General features: G+C 39.7%; 1 protein-coding gene across 1 annotated transcript in view; it reads left to right on the forward strand.

The window, feature by feature from the left end:
• The window catches only part of LOC137370303 (collagen alpha-1(XXI) chain-like), a 51,216-nt gene that overhangs the window by 17,354 nt on the left and 16,754 nt on the right, over positions 1–17,108 (forward strand). Inside the window, exons 4-6 of the mRNA XM_068032683.1 lie at positions 5,652–5,817; positions 8,711–8,936; positions 14,766–14,939. Coding sequence (XP_067888784.1) covers positions 5,652–5,817; positions 8,711–8,936; positions 14,766–14,939 — 566 coding nt within the window. The remainder of the gene's footprint in view (positions 1–5,651; positions 5,818–8,710; positions 8,937–14,765; positions 14,940–17,108) is intronic.

Raw genomic sequence — 17,108 nt, forward strand, 5'->3', positions numbered from 1 at the left:
GAGTGAGCATAAATGGAGCATTTTCAAGTTGGCAGGCAGCGAATAGTGGGGTGCCGCAAGGATCAGTGCTGGGGTCTCAGCTATTTACATTCTACATTAATGACTTGGATGAAGAGACCGAGAGTAATATATCTAAGTTTGCTGATGATATAAAACTCGGTGGAAAGGTAAACTGCGGAGAGGATGTAGACAGGCTGCAAAGATATATAGGTAGGCTATGTGAGTGGGCAACAAGATGGCAAATGGAGTATAATGTAGGGAAGTGTGAAGTTGTTCACTTTGGTAATAAAAATAGAAAAACAGAATAATTTTTAAAAGGTGTGAAACTGTTAAATGTTAATGTTCAGAGAGTCTTGGGGGTACTCGTACAAGGAATGCACAAAGTTAACCTGCAGGTGCAGCAGTCTATTAGGAAGGCAAATGGCAGGTTGGCCTTTATTGTAAGGGTTTTGGAGTACAGGAATAAAGAAGTCTTATTAAAATTGTACAGGGCTTTGGTGAGACCGCACCTGTAATACTGTGCACTTTTGGTCTCCACATTTAAGAAAGAATATACTTGCACTGGAGGCAGTGCAGCGAAGGTTTACTAAATTGGTCCCTGGTGATGAGGGGGTTGTCCTATGATGAGAGGCTGAGTAAATTGGGCCTATATTCTCTGGAGTTTAGAAGAATGAGAGGTGATCTCATTGAGACATACAAGATTCTGAAAGGGCTTGATAGGGTAGAAGCTGAGGCTGTTTCTGCTGGTCAGGGAATCTAGAACGTGGGGACACAGTCTCAGGATAAGGGACCAATCACTCAGGACTGAGATGAGGAGAAATCGCTTCACTCAGAGGGTTGTGAATCTTTGGAATTCTCTACCCCAGAGGGTTGTGGATGCTCCATCATTGAATACATTTAAGGCTGGGATGGATAGATTTTTGGTCTCGCAGGAAATCAAGGCATATGGGGAGTGGGCAGGAAAGTGGAATTGAAGCCCAAGATCTGCCATGCTCGTATTGAATGGCGGAGCAGGCTCGATGGGCCATATGGTCTACTTCTGCTCCTAGTTCCTGTGTTATTTAATTTTGGGGGGATCTTTCTTTAAAAATTTGAAAATGCTGGCAGGGCTGGCTGCCCTTTAAAAATGGCGGCAGTGCCTGTGCACAGGCAGCTGATGCCATTGCCAGGGACAGACAGCCCGCCCCCTTCACGTAATTAGCCGGGGGGGGCGGTGGTGTGGGCCGCTGCTTAAGATCGCAGCGGCTGTTTAGTGTGTGGCCGGTTTTTTGAGCCACGTATGATTTCTTTAAATATTCAATTGTGGTATATCCTGTGCAAGTGAGTGGTGCCAGACAGTACGGAAGGAAATGGTGATATTATTCTGGATCGACACAGAAACCACAACTGCACATAGCCATCCTTTCTGCTATTGAAAGAAACATACAAAAATTAATTCTTCCATAATTGAAACAACAACACAGGCAAAATATTAAGGTGTTTATTTTCAATTTTGTTGAAGCTTTTCTGTACTGAACTTTACTTTCAAATGCTCCTGATGTTGTGCTATAATCTGTCAATATTAAATCCATGAAAAAAAATCTTCCCTCCATAGACAGTAAAGTAATTGAAACTGCCACTGAAAATAAACAAATATATAAATACTTTTCTTCGACACAGTAGGGGTAATTGAAACCAATAGGATGAAAATCAGACAGGTTCTAGAACAGCCGGCAGATTACTACCAGTATTTGTGTCAGTCAGCTTCCCTAATTCCACCACAAGAGGCCCATTGACGAAAATGCTCTTATGATATTTTGTCCTATTTATTATACTGCATGTAAAGAAACAAATGTTAACACATAGGTCATACCTAACTGAGGCAATGATTTAATTTTACTTCTTGGTCTAGGCTGATACTCAAGTGCAACACTGAGGGAGTGCTGCACTGTCAAAGGTGCTGTGTTTTGGATGAGATGTTGGGTCGAGGTCCTGTCTGTCTTCTTAGGAGGATGTAAACGATCCCGTGGCATTATTTTGAAGAATAGCAGGGGAGTTCTCCCCATTGTCCTGGCCAATATTTATCCCTCAATCAAAATCATAAAACAGATTATCTGGTCAGTATCCCATTGCTGTTAGTGGGAGCTTGCTGTGTGCAAATTAGCTCCTGTGGTTCCTACATTACAAGGTGACTACACTTCAAAAGTACATAAGTGCCTGTAAAGTGCTTTGAGGTGTCCTGAGATTGGGAAATGTGCTATATAAAATGTAAGATCGTTCTTTCTTTGTCTCGAAGAGCCATCGACATGAGGAAGAACCATTGAGGTGCATGCTGAAGGAGACAATCAGAAATAGAAGATTGTAAAGTTAATTGCTCCTTTTTCTGCACTCACATTGTAAGGTTGCCAACCCTCTCGGAATGGCTGGGTGTCTCCCAAAATGGAAGCTGAATTTCCCGGATGCTATTACAAGCAACTCGAGAGAAAATTGTTAGGACCAGCTGAGGAAAGGGTCTCAGGCTCCTCTCTCGCCCCTTTCCTGGTTTAGCCGTAACAGGGTTTAACTTTGAAAATAGTGTTTTTAGCTTCACCTGGGTGAGTCCTTGCTCACTGCTGTCTAATTGTAAAGAAATCAATTGGGCAGGTTTTCTCAGGTTTAAACAAGAAAGATGTAAATTTATTATCCTTAAAACTCTAACTCAGTTAAAACTACTAAAAATACGCGACACAACCACGCTAGCATGCATACGCGATAAACACCCACAGTTGCAGAGAAGGAGAAAGTATTAAAGGGGGAAGGTTTGAAGTAATAGATGGAATTCAGTTATTGTTGGTTTGAATGTAACGATCTTGATTGGAGTTAAGTCTTGCAGTTCTTGTTGGGGCCCAGTGCACACTTTCAAACTTGTTTCATTGGTACCAGAAGGCTGTAGGGGTCTTCTGTCTTGAGGCTTAAGTTGTTTCCGTGTATCCCTGGAACTTTGTGTGAGAGACAGAGAGAGAGACCTTGCATCTCTCTGGTCTTCAAAACTTTACTGTGATGCACAATTCAATCAATTCCCAGGTTGGCCAGCAGGTTAGTCATGTGACCTGCTCTTTGTTTGACATAGCATCACCTGTGAGGGTTGTTGATTCTTCAAAGTTTATTAGACAAACTCAGTGGGGGAGTGGAATGCTCGCTCTTACACAGAAAATGACTCTCAATGTCTTTTGATGATCACTATTGACAAAACCCATCTGACTAATTGAATCAAGGAGCACTCCCATTGTCTCTCTATTCAACTGTCTCTTAGAATGCAAATGTGCAGCCATGTTTTCAGCCACTGCTTTGTGGTCTTTTTAAACAAGTTATGTTCAATGTCCAGTACAAGTTCAAATAGTGTTTCATATGCCGAAATTAATGTTTCCATTTGGCAAGTGTGGTTTCCGTCTCAAAAGTAAATATCTATGTGCCTGTGTACTTCTTTCCCCACTACTCCAACCTGTATTCCACCAAGACTCACCACCCTGCCCATTTGCCTTTTCAGATTGAATGGTGATGGTGGAAATTGCCAATTTGTTAGTGCGGTCCTTTCATGCTGGCTCATTCCTCAATGCCACTTCTCCATTCATCCTTGCAGCTAAGCTTGTGTGAAATTTTAAATCAAAGAATGAAAAAAATAGCAGATATATATAGCACCTTTCATGACTTTAGGACATCCAAAAGTGCTTTTCAGCCAATTAAGTACTTCTGAATAGTAGTCACTGTTGTATTGTAGGAAAATCCTGCAGTCAATTTGTGTACAGTAAGGTCCCACAAACCACAATGAAATAAATGACCAGATAATCTCTTTTTTCAGTGAAGTTGAGGGATAAATGTTAGCCAAGACACTGGGAGTACTTGCCTGCTCTTTGAAAAGTGCCTTAGATCCTTGATTTTCAATCACAAAATTGGTGAACTGTGAATAGATCAAACCATGTAAAGAAAAACAAATGAGTAAACAGCTAGGGTTGCCACCTCTCACAGAATGTCCAGGAGTCTCCAGGATTGGAAGATGAATCTCCCAGGTGTATCTAAGTGTTGGGCTTCTTTTACATTTGGCTGGCCAACTTACTGCCCGTTGAAAGCAGGAAGCAACTGCAGGCCAGTGGAAATTCCGGTGGCCATTGGTTGTCCACCAGTACTCAGTAGGCATGCATACTGTGGTTCCAGGTGAGCTCCCCTGTTGTAGATGGGGGGGAAGAGTTCGGGCATGGGAGGCCTAAATTTTCCGTGTGTGGCCCAGAGGAGCACAAAGTATACATACATATCTCGAATGGCCTCTTCTGTTTCCAGTGTTCATCTCACTTGACTTTACCTGCCAGGAAACTAGTGGTCAGGGCCTGATGTCACCAGAACCTGAACCACATATTTAAAAGGGACCCCGCTGGCTATTCCACCTGCTCAGGAGAACAGGTTAAAGTTGAAGATGATGTGATCCAAGCAGGATATTCATTGGTGGTTAAATGACTCTTTTGATTTTAACTGCCTGCCCGCCTGGTTTCTGCCAAGCAGATAGGGTTAAAATCAACCGCACTGATTTAAAAAAAAAAAATTTTTTTCACCTACTTCCATTGCCTTGACCTCTGGCGGCTACTTTTGCAGCTAAGTAATCCTTTTCTGGAAAGACCTGTTCTTGTCTTGTGCTGAAGTTTTCTTGCAAGCCGTTGGATGCTGCAGTTGATTCCTTTGTTCTTTGAGGGCCTCCAGCTATTGTAATTTTTCCTAAGAAATCATTAAAGGCAGGTTTGGTTAACAGTAATTTATTTTCTGCTGTTCTGAGATTATGAGCTACTATTAGGCTACAGTAGTTTCATGGAGCCAGTAGGAGAACTCCAATCCTCCTGGCCCTACAAAAATTCTTTTCCTCAAAATTCTGGGCCTTTTCGTGCATGGCACCCTTTGAGAATCACTGGCAAGGCCGCTCACCTCCTGGTACTAATGGGCGGTTGCATTTTCCCCCCATTTGTACCTGAATATTGCAAATTGGATCCCACAAGAAGAGTCAATCTGTATTTCTATCAGATACATCCTAACAGCTAGCTTTAGCGAAACATTTGAAGAAATCTAGGAGCCAGTACTTGCCTCCATCTGAGCCAGTAAAAATTGAATTCTGTGACAAGCCCTATGAAAAGAGATGGTGTAAGTACTTACGAACATACGAATTAGGAGCAGGAGTGGGCCACTCAGCCCTTCGAGCCTGCTCCGCCAATCAATAAGTTCATGGCTGAACTGATTACTCCACATTTCCACCTACTCCCGATAACCTTCCACCCCCCTTGCTTATCAAGAATCTATCTACCTCTGGCTTAAAAATATTCAAAGACTCTGCTTGCACCGCCTTTTGAAGAGAATTCCAAAGTCTCAAGACCCTCAGAGAAAACATTTCTCCTCACCTCTGTCTTAAATGGGCGACCCCTTATTTTTAAACAGTGACCCCTAGTTCTAGATTCTCCCACAAGGGGGAAACATCCTTTCCACATCCACCCTGTCAAGGCCCCTCATGATCTTGTATGTTTCAATCAAGTCAAGTACGACATAGGGAAAACAAGGTACATGTAAATCTACAATTAAACTAAATGCGGTTTAAAAATATGAAGGCAATTCCTATACAGAACAAATATTGTCCTCATTCTGTCTGATTTGTTCATCAGAATCGGTATGCCCTACAAGAATTCCTGTAGCTGCACGTGATGAGAAAGGTTTTGAACTGATGGTGGGCTTTAAAATACCACAAAAAGCTGAGGAAATATTCGGATCATTGACCACAGAAGCAGGTTTTCTATTGACATCTCAAACAGATGTAACAGAGAATACCAGGTATGGCTTACAGTTGAAGCTGTAATATTCTGTGTCTAAGCATATTATAGTTTACAAAGTAAATGAGAAAAAAAGAAGCAAATCCTTGTAGCATGGAAAAAAAAATCAAATGAGGTCAAGGTTTTCAAGTAGCGGAAATAGCAAAGAGGTACACTTTGGCCAGCATCTTGCTTTCATGTAATTAACCACTACATTATCAATATATTTGAACTGAGTGATCCCGAGGAAACTCCCACCAGTTTTATTCTTAGGCCTCAGCAAATCTTGCAACTTTGATCAAAATGTTTCTCAATAGGCAATAAAATTATAAATCAATGATTTAAAACTGCAGCATTTATTTCAAAATAGGCTAGTTATAATTTTCCAGGATTCGTAAAATTAAGAAAAAGTTTCTTTGTGGGAAGGATGATCTGTAGAGATAGTTGAAAGGAAATTGTGATAAATGTAACATTATCTCCACGGGAAATCCCGAATATTGTGATTAGAGTTTGTAAATGTTCATGTCGAGTTGAATCCTTTGAAAAGCATAACTAGTTTGCCAAGAAATTTTATTCTTAGATCAGAATTCCTGTCCCTAAATAAAAAAGTTAACCTTCAAACTTTTATAGCCATTTCTTTAACAATTAAATCTGAACTGACACAATGGAAGATATTGAACCAAAATATGCATCTTGGGGCAAAGTCATTCCAGATCTAAAGTGTACTGATGTCTCTACAAAATTGGCAAAAATTGATGAGAGTTGCATCAATGAGCATTTAAGAATGGATAAATGGGAGCTTAGGTGTTTGTATCATGATGTTGCATTTAAATATAATTTATAGCCAGTACTATACTTCCTGCATTACTTGCTCTTCAGTTGTGGATGAGAGAATCAGGGTAGGGTGTAAAAGGAGCCACCAGTTCAATATCCCTTGTTGTGTCCCACCAGCCAAGATGAATTTCATCCCACTGATGTTTTCATGAGGAATTGTATTATACTGGAAATTAATATTAAATAGTTTGTTTCATTGAGATTCAGTGCCTAGACCAGAGATTATCTGATTACCAGATTATCTGGAGCTAGTGGCATTGATCATGTTAGTATCTTTGCAAGTATTTTTCAGAACTATCCATGTAGATTTCACCTCCTATCTAAAACACAATTTTAGCTTTTTACACCTTGGTGCTAAGTAATGTACTCGCACCTAATTTTACCTAATCATAAAACAGCTTTCAGCGTCATTTGGCAGGAAAGTCACAACCTTTACCAGTTTGAACCTAAATAACTAACTGAGTTATATTGGCAATAAGACACATCTTCCATTTTATTGACTACAAAATATGGGGGTGGGGTGAAATTAGTTTTGGGCTGTTTTACACCCTGCTCAATTTTGTTTTCCGTTAGCCTTTTTTGCACTGCTGTCCAAGACCTATTCATTCAACCCCCACATTGTTTATAATGGATAGTGATGGTAGGATTAGAGGTCATCTCAAATTAGGTTAGATGTCAGGACGTATTTCCTCAGAGAGTTAATGCCCTCTGGAACATATTACTGAGACATATGGTGAACATGGAGCTGCTGCACCCCTTTAAAAGGGAACTTGACATTCCTGAGAGGAGACCATTTCCAGTTACAGGTGATAAGTTGCTGGTTAGTTGTAATTTGTGATGAGATATTGGGCCACTGGAGATTAATAGATTGTCTTTGCTGGTTGGAGAAGAATTTCTCAGTTTTTTCTAAATTGGCAAAAGATTACTTTCCCAATGTTTATTTTTGTTTCTCCTATGGGATAGCAATGCTAGGTGTTGGGTAAATGGTGAGCGAGACTGCACTGTTGGCTGTATAGGGAAGGATTAATGGTCTTTTCTTGTCCTTTTCATATGCTGATATGTATCGTTCCACTAGAGTCCACTAGTCTCTTTTTAAGTTTTATACTTTTTTCCAAACTAGCAAATTGGTAACAGCGTCCCAGACTTTCCTGTCAAAATAACGGTGTGGATAGTGGTACTCATCGTTACTTATGCACAAATCGTACAGCAATTTCAGGCAAGAGGCAGATGCCCAGTAAGACTCAAATATTCAAAAGTGCTGTCCAAGTTATACTGTTCTACCGTTAGTTTTGCGAAAATGGCATTTCGCTGTCTACCTCACCATTGAAATGCATTGAATAGGGTGAAGTTGCTGCATTTGCACAGAAGATATGAACTAAACTTTCCACAAAAAGTTAAGTCCTGCCCATATCAGCCTAAGTACCCTCGTAACTATGTGTTGTACTAATTACTGTCAGTCGACCACTCGGGCACTGAAAATTTACTGTTTCAAGTGTGGAATCTCATTCCTTCAGGTTTTAAAAAAAAACTTTTCCTTTCTGTCTCTCTTCTCTCTGTTTTAATCCAATCTTTCCCTCTCTTTATTTCTCTTTCTGTACCTGATTTGACATTGAATTCACCCACTCTAATTTCCTTTTCAGACTTTGCGCTGTTAATTTCACAATCTTTCAATTTGATTGGTTAAGGAGATACACAGATGCCTGCCCTGTTCATCAGGTCCTGGATGCCCTGTTTCCCTCACTGTAACATCATTCGCTTATATTTTCACCAACTAGCCATGCAAAAAAATTTTAAAACCTAAACGCCCAAGGGCAAGTATAACTTGCGGTAGATGCTCTTTCACACAACATTATGGCTGTATGTTTCTAAATTTAGATTTTAATAAAGTTGAAGCAAGAGTGTAAGAATGCAAAAAAAAAGGTCATGGACTTCAAATGAAATGTTAAGACACACAAGTTCTTGGCTTGTTTATGGCAAGTATCTGTGAAAGATGCAGATGTGCAATTATGAAATCAGAGCCCACATTTTCCTCTGTCGGTCTGAGTATGTGAAATATAATAATATTGTTCATATATTTCCAGAGACATATTTCCAGAAGGCCTACCTCCTTCTTATGTATTTGTTGCCACCCTACGCTTAAAAAGTCCAACTAATACGCAGAAATTTGACTTATGGAGAATCCTGTCTAAAGAAGGAATTATTCAGGCAGCTGTTACAATTGATGGTGAACAACAGGCCGTGTTCTTTACTACTACCAGTCTGGTCAATGAGATCCAGACAGTGGCATTTAAAGATGGCAAACTAGAGGTTGGTGCTCTTCCTATATCTGACTTAATGCTTAATGTACAATATTTTTAATCTGACATTAAATAAATGTAGCAGGCTGAGCAATATTGTGTAAAGTTATCAAGTATATCTTAATCTGTTATGGAGTAAGAATGTTTATGTGGATAAATTTGGCGTTTATTAAACTTTATAGCACAGATGGAAAATTTATAAGGGATGGAAACTCATCTTGGGAAGTGGGCCAAATGGGTAGTCTTGCTTCAGCTGCCTGTTATACCCATGACCTGGTATTCAGTTCCAGTGGTACTGAATATTGGGTGTAGGTAATGGGGCACACAATGCAACATGACTCATTTTGGGCTACCTTTAATATGAATTTCTATCCTTTATGCATTAAAAAATTTTATTACCACTATTCTAATTTACAAAGATTTTCATGATAACTACAGTGATAAATTAATAAACTTTTAAGTAACAGCCACATACCTTGCTTGATCATGTTTGGCAAAAATGTAGGCTGTAACGATCTGCTGGCACATTCTTGCCGTGACTCCGGATGTAAGAATTGGATGTACTAAACTGAACTTGGAAGAAGCTTGACGGCTCATCTTACCACATTCCCCCCCATGCTCTTATATACACAGATGTCCTGAATGAGCTCCTTCAGGAGAAAGCAAAGATTACAATTGTTGAGCTCTCTTCCACTCCCCTGTTCTCTGATATTTTGTACCATCTTGTCATACAGGTTTGTAGTAGTCTTAAGATGCAGTAAGTCGAAGGATCAACATATACTCTACATACAGCTTGTCCTGTGTGTCAGTGAATGACCACAACAGTTAGGTTAGGTTATGTTATATGTGTGAAGCCTGTTACAACCAGGTGAGAAAGAGGTCTAGGGTTCTCTTTCAGCCTTTACCTGGTCTTACTGTAACAGGGTTTAAAATTTTAAACACACTGTGTCTTTAGCTCCCCCTTGGTGAATCCTTGTTGACTGCTTTCCGATAATAAGGCAAAGAAACCAGTACAAACACACGCAGGTTTTCTTAGGTTTAAAGAAAAAAGATTGAAATGTTGTTAAACTTAAACTCTAATTAGGTTAATGCCTCTGGATACATGACTTGCCCACGCTAGCATACATATGCAATACACACATGCAGTTAGGGACAGAAAGAGCAGAAGAAAAGTTAAGTGGAAAAGTTTGAGGTAATCTCTGAAGAGTTGTTGTTACGGTTCGTCGAGTTCACAGTAGAGTCCTCGATTGTAGGTAGATCTTGCTTTTTGTTGGGGCCCAGTATTATTCTTAAACCTTGTTTGCTGAAGGAGACTTTTCTCTCTTGGCGTTCATGTGTCTTTGGTGGGTTTTGGAGTTCCGTGAGAAAGTGATGGGAGGAGACAGGAGAGGCTGTGGCGAGCCAGCCAGGCGAGGCCAATTTCCAGTCCAGGTGCAAACAGCTTTCTGCCAGTTCAAACACTGTACAATTCAGACAAAAACCCAGACTGCCAAGCAAGTTAGTCATGTGATTAACTGGTTTGACCAGGTCTATTTGTGGATTGTATTAGAGCAGGGGATAGCTCCTTTTTTCCAACACTGTCTGTTAATATGCAGAAATGTCTTTCCAGCCAGGGGCCTGGCAACCCCTTGTAATAGGCCTTCTATTCTTCCAAACAACAATTTGAAATTTAATGTCCATGTAGTGAAATTAATGTGCCTCATTCTTGGCAGGTTGGGGCCTGCATGGCAGTGCGAGTATGTCAAGACTTTTGGTTGTAAGTTGCAGCTTCAATGTTTGGCTGCTGGAGTAATGGTATGAATGGTTAGCAATAAAAGAGCTGTAAAGCTATATGAGCACTTGGTATAAGCAGCAGTTCAATGGACAACATTTATGTGGCCACTTGCCTTTAAATGCCTATACCTATTTAAATCTTTGCAACATTCCTTAATTGCACCCCCCTCCCCCACCACCCAGGCCTTGGAGGTTCTATCTGAGTAATAAATTAGGGCAATCATGGGAGGTTGGCTCAACTGCAAGTCAGCAGGTATTAAGTATACCACACACCGTTTCTCCAACTTTACTGCTGAAAATGGAACATTTATGCCATTGCATTGAAAAGGAATAGTTAATGTATTCAGCCAAAACATTTTGATTTAAATATAGCCCAAGGCTGATTGATGAAAATCTTCTTTCAGCTGAAAGTAAAGTTCCTATGTGAAATGCATTTGAGTTGCCTTACAAATCAACAAAATGCTGTTGTCTTTCATTTGACTTGCATGGCTACACAAATTGCAACTGTCCATTATTTGGCTGGGTGCATAGTGGGTGCACTATGTGCAGTGAAGTGGGATTTTAGTGTGTTTAATAATTCAGGTACATGGAGTTTTTATTTGTACCTTCCCTGATAAGCTAACCTGGAATGTTCAGTACCACTGCCCAAGGTGGGAAACTGCGCCATTCCCCAGCTCTGATATCCTTCACCTCTACCTTCTTCACCCCCCAGATAAAATCAGTAATGGACATTTCAGCCGTGAAAAGAAACAGTGGATAAGGTTCCAAGAATCTGACCAAAAATCTACTGTGTGGAAAATGTAAAAATACAGACTTGTATTTTTTGGCATCAAGCAAAAAAGCCCGTTGCTTGAAATATCATGGTTAAGATCTTGAATTTTTTGACAATAATCATATTTATTTCATGCAAGTATTAATTTGCCAATAAGATAAAGTGATTGCGGTTGGTACATTTGCACATATTTTCCGAGGAAATTTGGTGCAGGAGGGACTTAGAAAATAACAAGTACCATGTTCGTATGTGAGCAAAAACTATAGTCCATTTATAAATTCTACTGATAAAAATAATCAAGTGTTTTCCATTTATTGGAAAGATAATTAACTGGTGCATTGGAAATTAATCTTTAGTGAAATTCTGAAAAATATGAATGCTAGGGATATTTTCTTTTGAGTCTTCATGAAAATATGAACATTTGAATTAGGAGCAGGAGTAGGCCAATCTGCCCCTCGAGCCTGCTCTGCCATTCAGCAAGATCATGACTGATCTGATTGTAACCTTGACTCCACATTCCTGCCTACCCCCGTTAACCTTTCACCCCCTTACTTATCAAGAATCTATCTACCTCTGCCTTAAAAATATTTAAAGACTCTGCTTCCACCGCCTTTTGAGGAAGAGAATTCCAAAGACTCACGACACTCAGAGAAAAAATTTCTCCTCATGTCTGTCTCAAATGGGTGACCCCTTATTTTTAACTAGTGACCCCTAGTTCTAGATTCTCCCAAAAGAGGAAACGTCCTTTCCACATCCACCCTGTCAAGGCCCCTCAGGATCTTATGTTTCAATCATGTCACCTCTAACTCTTCTAAACTCCAGCGGATACAAGCCCAGCCTGTCCAATCTTTCCTCATAAGACAACACGCCCATTCCAGGTATCAGTCTAGTAAAGCTTCTCTGAACTGCTTCAATGCATTTACATCCTTCCTTAAATAAGGAGACCAATACTGTACACAGTACACCAGATGTGGTCTCACCAATGCCCTGTATAGCTGAAGCATAACCTCTCTACACCTCCCTACTTTTGTTTTCAATTCCCCTTGCAATAAACAATAACATTCCATTAGCTTTCCTAAATACTTGCTGAACCTGCATACTAACCTTTTGCGATTCATGCATTAGGATACCCAGTTCCCTCTGCATCTCAGAGCTCTGCAATCTCTCACCATTTAGATAATATGTTTTTTTTCATTCTTTCTGCCAAAATGGACAATTTCACATTTTTCCATTTGTCAGATCTCTGCCCACTCACTTAACCTATCTATGTCCCTTTTTGCAGCCCCCTTCTGTCCTCTTCACAATTTACTTTCCTACCTATCTTTGTGTCATCAGAAAACTTAGCAATGATACCTTCGGTCTCTTCATCCAAGTCATTTATATAAATTATAAAAATTTGAGGCCCCAGCACTGATCCCTGTGGCACACCATTCATTAAATCTTGCCAAGCAGAAAATGACCCATTTATGCCTACTCTCTGTTTCCTGTTAGCTAATCAATCTTCTATCCATGCCAATATGTTACCCCCTACACCATGAGCTTTTATTTCGCAATAACCTTTGATGTGGCACCTTATCAAATGCCTTCTGGAAATCTAAGTACAGTACATCCATCTGTTTCCCTTTATCCACAGCACATGTTACTTCTTCAAAGAACTCCAATAAATTGGTTGAACATGATTTCCCTTTCACAAAACCATGTTGACTCTGCCTGATTACCTTGAATTTTTCTAAGTGCCCTGCTATAACGTCTTTAATAATAACTGCTAACATTTTCCCAAAGACAGATGTTAAGCTAACTGGCCTGTAGTTTCCCACTTTCTCTCTCCCTCCCTTTGTGAATAAAGGAGTTACATTCATTGTTTTCCAATCTAATGGAGCCTTCCCCGAATCTAGGGAATTTTGGAAAATTAAAACCAATGCATCAAATATCTCATTAGCCACTTCTTTTAGGACGCTAGGATGAAGTCTGTCAGGACCCGGGGACTTGTCAGACCGCAGCTCCAACAATTTGTTCAGTACCACTTCCCTGGTGATTGTAATTTTCTTGAGTTCCTCCCTCCCTCCATTTCTTGATTTACAGCTATTTCTGGGATGTTACTGTATATTCTATAGTGAAGACTGATGCAAAATACCTGTTTAATTCATCTGTCATCTCCTTATTTTCCCTTATTAATTCCCCACACTTACTTTCTGTAGGACCAATGCTCACTTTGTTATCTCTTTTTTTCTTTTTTTAAATATCTATTGAAACTCTTACTATGTATTTTTATATTTCTAGCTAACTTTCTCTCATACTCTAATTTTTCCCTCCTTATCAATCTTTTAGTCATTCTTTGCTGTTTTTTATATTCTGTCCAATCTTCTGACCTGCTACCCATCCTTGGACAATTATATGCTTTTTCTTTAAGTTTGATACTATCTTTAACTTTTTTAGTTAACCACAGATAGTGGGTCATCCCCTTGGAATTTTTCTTTCTCATTGGAATGTATCTATTCTGTGTAGTCTGAAATATCCCCTTAAATGTCTGCCACTGCATCTCAATTGGTGTATTCCTTCACCTAATTTGCCAGTTTACTTTAGCTAGCTCTGCTTTCATGCCCTCATAATTGCCCTTACTTGAGTTTAAAATGCTACTCTTGGATCCATTCTTCTCTCCCTCAAACTGAATGTAAAATTCAATCATGTTATGATTGCTGCTACCTAGGGGCACCTTCACTATGAGGTCATCAATTAATCCTATCTTGTTGCACTTTGGCAGGTCTAGTATAGCCTGCTCTCTGGTTGGCTCCCGAATGTGCTGTTCTAAGAAACTATCCCCAAAACATTCTATGAACTCCTCATCTAGGCTACCTTTGCCCATCTCATTTTTCCAGTCTATGTGTAGATTAAAATCCCTGATGATTATCACCATATCTTTCTGATAATCTCCCATTATTTCTTCCTTTATACTCTGTCCTACCATGTGGTTACTGTTAAGGGGCCTGTACACCACTCCCACAAGTGACTTCTTGCCTTTATCATTTCTCATCTTGATCCAAACTGCTTCTACATCCTGGTTTCCTGAACTTAGGTCATTCCTCTCTAATATGGGCTAAAGGAAATTATGGGTGAAAAGGCCTTGTTAAGGGCTTGTCGAAGGACAATCAAGAGCAGGAGTGCAGAGTGTGGGAAATGAATGGAGAGTTCTGAACCTCAACCCAGACCTGACAATCGATACACGAAGGAAAGGTAAGATTTCAAAGTATCTCCAATTTCAAAATAACCTAAATATGTTTCTCTTTTATTCAATAGAAATTGTTTGATGAAGACTGGCATCAGTTAAAGTTATTGATACTAGAAATGGAAGTCACTTGCTTCTTAGATGACACAAAAATTCAGAGCAGACGTCTTGAGCAAGTGATTCCTATTTTCATAAATGGAAAGGCCCAGGTGGCTAAACATGTGAAAAGAGAAACGTCTGTACCGGTAAGTGAAAGATTTACGTACTTAAGTCACAACATGGGATAATTGCAAATTAATTACTCCCAGATACAGTTGTTTCTATTTGTTATGGAAGTAATTATTTTCATTATTTAAGATGATTATGCCCATAAACAAAGGTGCTCAGTATGTATTAACTGCTTCAATATAAGTCAAGGAGGATTAGGATACTTTGATTTCTTATTCAGATTTCTTGGGTTGTTTGGAAAAGTAGCTGTGTTATATATAGAATACTAATTCAATTGTTTTAATATTTCATTTCTGCTTGAAGGATTTGTTTAAAGACTATAACAGAAGTCAATGATTTGTATTAAGTGTGGTTAAACAGTTGTTAAATTGGAAGCGATTTTCATTAGGAGGAAAGCACTCTCATATCATCAACTTTTTTAACCTTTTCTACTTTGTATCAATTTTTCTTGTCCTTACCACAATATCTTTGGTTCCATGGGGCTGATATCAATCAAAAGCATTGGAGGGCTTCCTGGACCAAATTATGTTTTCCTATTCCTGAAGTTTCCTTTGTTTCCTATGCATTGTGCCAAGCTTTCCCAAGTGCTGTGGACTATTTCTCAAATTAAGTGATTTCGATCCAGGTTTGAGTCAGTTGCTTCATGTCTACCAAGGCCAAACCAACTTAAGAATTGGAAATCGAGCCAATTCAATGAGACCTAGCTGAAATGTTTTGCTTTTGGTGTTTTGCCAGCTCCATATGTAGTACATTGCAGCTTGTTCCATACATTCATCAAAGATGGGAATGGTCTTGCCAGTGGTATGCAGTACGAAGGTTAACAATACAAAATATAAAAGAAAATTGTAAGGGAATGTTTTGCTGTTTTTAGATGCAATGCTAATATAAGGATTAACAGTCAAGTTTTAACTTGCCTCTTTCAGTTTTTCCATCCCTTAGGTAGTCTTTCAGACTCTTTGTCAGTCCCTCTGATGGATTGAAACTAGCCTCCTCACATTTATTCAGTGTGATTTTTTTTTTCACGAACAGAGTGCAATTTGAGCAGTTTTTTTCTTTATACTAGGTGACTATCATAAATAACCATTAGTTTCTAATGTTGTTCTAGCCATAGTCCCAAAGGACTATAGGCATCTCTTCCCCTTTCGAGAGAGACTGTTGGTAATGTTTAGCCTGAGGGTCACCACTCCACAAGTTTGGGGCAAGGCGAGGAGGCAGGCCTCCATGATTAATCTCTAATAATGCAATATAAAGACGGCCTTAAAATAGACGTCACTTCGTTCGACCCCATTGTACAGAAAGGTCCATATTCTTGATCAAAGTACTGTGTATTCACCCAAAATTCATTTGTAAGCCTGGAAATTCATGTCAATGCATGTGGTTATGCCAATGGGAATCTGGGGAGAAGAGGCTGTAAAGCTGGAAGTCTGGCTTAGCATGATGGTCCGGGTTTTATTCCGGCAACAGGGACCCTGGCGGCAGGCCAGAAGACAGGGGAAGACCCTGTCTCGGCCCTCCGTTGGACCCCCGTTGCAATTCCATGGTGGGCAGCCAATTGACTGCCTGCCATACCTTTAAAGGACAAGCTCCTGCCTCCAGAGCTGCCGGCCAATTGCCGCAGGCCCCTCTGCCTTCAATAAAATTTGAGCGGAGGTGGGAAGAGGCCCTTAATCATTTGTGTATCCATTGTTTTTGGGGGAAGGTGGAGTGCAAGGAATGCTCCTGGGAGTCCAAGGTTACCTCTTTCAGTGCTGGTTAAAGCCATTTTTGCACAAACTATGGACATTTTGTTACAACCGAGGTGGGAGGAGTGTACTGCCTTTCTCTAGTTCCACTTCTCCATTGGTCACAACATATATTTAAATGTTTACCCAGTTACCGAAACGGCCAATTATATACTCTATTTTTATTTCAGAATAAAACCAGATTTCTTTAATAAACAACAAATGTATTAAATTATTATAAAACAAGACTTAGTCGATAAAGATGCAGAGCTTTTAACACAAAGTTTGAAATATGACAGTAAATATATATATTCCCTTCTAAACACACACACTGGTTAAAGGAAAAATAAAGATGCTTTGGCCTAAACACTTGTTAATTCTTGAAGAAAAAGGATAAGATATGTTATATTCCAGATGATACACAGTCTGGTGTCCGAGTACACGTAGACGGGCACTGGGATCTTT

The sequence above is a fragment of the Heterodontus francisci genome, chromosome 5 (assembly GCF_036365525.1).
Source record: "Heterodontus francisci isolate sHetFra1 chromosome 5, sHetFra1.hap1, whole genome shotgun sequence".
In the NCBI taxonomy this organism is placed as follows: domain Eukaryota; kingdom Metazoa; phylum Chordata; class Chondrichthyes; order Heterodontiformes; family Heterodontidae; genus Heterodontus; species Heterodontus francisci.